Source organism: Nestor notabilis, unplaced genomic scaffold (assembly GCF_000696875.1).
Source record: "Nestor notabilis isolate BGI_N333 unplaced genomic scaffold, ASM69687v1 scaffold11259, whole genome shotgun sequence".
In the NCBI taxonomy this organism is placed as follows: Eukaryota; Metazoa; Chordata; class Aves; order Psittaciformes; family Psittacidae; genus Nestor; species Nestor notabilis.
Window position 1 is genome coordinate 1,411 of NW_009942386.1, and position 2,017 is coordinate 3,427.

The 2,017-nt window shown below is 56.7% G+C and overlaps 1 protein-coding gene across 1 annotated transcript in view; it reads left to right on the forward strand.

Annotated features, from left to right (window-relative positions):
* The window catches only part of LOC104411048 (FACT complex subunit SPT16-like), a gene marked incomplete at both ends in the record, with an annotated part of 4,423 nt that overhangs the window by 1,295 nt on the left and 1,111 nt on the right, over positions 1 to 2,017 (forward strand). Inside the window, 2 exons of the mRNA XM_010021376.1 lie at positions 74 to 225; positions 1,310 to 1,482. Of these exons, the coding sequence (XP_010019678.1) occupies positions 74 to 225; positions 1,310 to 1,482 (325 nt within the window). The remainder of the gene's footprint in view (positions 1 to 73; positions 226 to 1,309; positions 1,483 to 2,017) is intronic.

Sequence of the window (2,017 nt, forward strand, 5' to 3'; positions counted from 1 at the left end):
AGATCCAAGGCCCCCTCGGGGTCCCCCACCAGCCCCGGTGGACCTGCAGCCGTGTCCCCCCCTCCCCTTGCAGAAGGTGCGTCACAGCAAGTTGGCCGAGTCGGTGGAGAAGGCCATCGAGGAGAAGAAGTTCTTGGCCGGGGCGGACCCGTCGGCGGTGGAGATGTGTTACCCCCCCATCATCCAGAGCGGGGGCAACTACAACCTCAAGTTCAGCGTGGTCAGGTAGGAGAAGACCTGCCCCACACGGGCTGCGGCCTGGTGGGACTCCAGCGCCACGTGGCCTCCTCGGGGTGGAGGCGATTGGGGGCTGCAAAGGGACCATGGGGAGGGTGCAGAAGGCACCTTAGAGCCACCAAAAGGCACCTTAGAGCCACCCAAACTCCTTTAGATCTTCAAAAGGACCACCTGGGTTCTCCAAAAGCCCCTTTAGACCCCCAAAACCACCATCTTAGTCCTCCAAAACCCCCCTTAGACCTCTAAAAGCCCCCTTAGATCCCCAAAACCACCACCTTGGTCCTCCAAACCCCCTCTTAGATGTCCGAGAACCCCCTTAGACCCCCAAAACCACCATCTCAGTCCTCCAAAAGCCCTCTTAGTCCTCCAAAAGCCCTCTTAGTCCTCCAAAAGCCCCCTTAGACCTCCAAGAGCCCCTTTAGACCTCCAAAACCACCACCTTGGTTCTCCAAAACACCTCTTAGACCCCCAAAACCACCATCTCAGTCCTCCAAAAGCCCTCTTAGACCTCCAAACGCCCTCTTAGACCTCCAAAACCACCACCTTGGTCCTCCAAAACCCCCCTTAGACCTCCAAAACCACCACCTTGGTCCTCCAAAACCCCTCTTAGACCCCCTCAACCCCCCTTTAGACGTCCAAAACGACCACCTTGCTCCTCCAAAACCCCCCTTAGACCTCCAAAACCACCATCTTGGTTCTCCAAGAGCCCCTTTAGACCTCTAAAAGCGCCCTTAGACCCCCAAAACTACCATCTTCATCCTCCAAAACCCCTCTTAGATGTTCAAAAACCCCCTTAGACCTCCCAAACCCCCTTTAGACCTCCAAAACCACCACCTTGGTCCTCCAAAACCCCTCTTAGACCCCCAAAACCACCATCTCAGTCCTCCAAAAGCCCTCTTAGACCTCCAAAACCCCCCTTAGACCTCCAAAACCACCACCTTGATCCTCCAAAACGCCTCTTAGACCCCCAAAACCACCACCTTGGTCCCCCAAAAGCCCTCTTAGACCCCCTCAACCTCCCCCTTGTGGTGGCGCCTCCATCCCGACGTGTCCCCCCCTCACCCCGGCGCAGCGACAAGAACCACATGCACTTCGGGGCCATCACCTGCGCCATGGGCATCAGGTACAAGTCCTACTGCTCCAACCTGGTGAGGACCTTGATGGTGGACCCGCCGCAGGAGATGCAGGACCATTACGCCTTCCTCCTGCAGCTCCAGGACGAGATGCTCAAGGAGATGAGACACGGTGAGGAGCGAAGCGGGCGCTGAAAAGGGGGCTTTTGGGGGGGGCCAGGTCTTCTTCAGGGCGTCTTGGTCCTCTTGGAGGGGGTCTTGGACCTCTTTTGGTGGGTTCTGGAGGTCTTGGAGGGGGTTCTGGACCTCTTACGGGGCTCTACATCTCCTTGAGGGGGTCTTGAACCACTTTGAGGTGGATCTGGAGCTCTTTGAGGTGGATCTGAAGCTCTTTTGCTGGGTTCTGTAGCTCTTTTGGTGGGTTCTGGAGGTCTTGGAGGGGGTTCTGGACCTCTTACGGGGCTCTACATCTCCTTGAGGGGGCCTTGGACCTCTTTGAGGTGGATCTGGAGCTCTTTGAGGTGGTTATGAAGCTGTTTTGGTGGGTTCTGGACTTCTTTTGGTGGGTTCTGGAGGTCTTTGAGGTGGTTCTGGACCTCTTATGGGGCTCTACATCTCCTTGAGGTGGTTTTGGACCTCCTTTGGTGGGTTCTGGACCTCTTTTGGTGGGTTCTGGAGGTCTTTGGGGGGGGTTTGGGCCTCTTCTT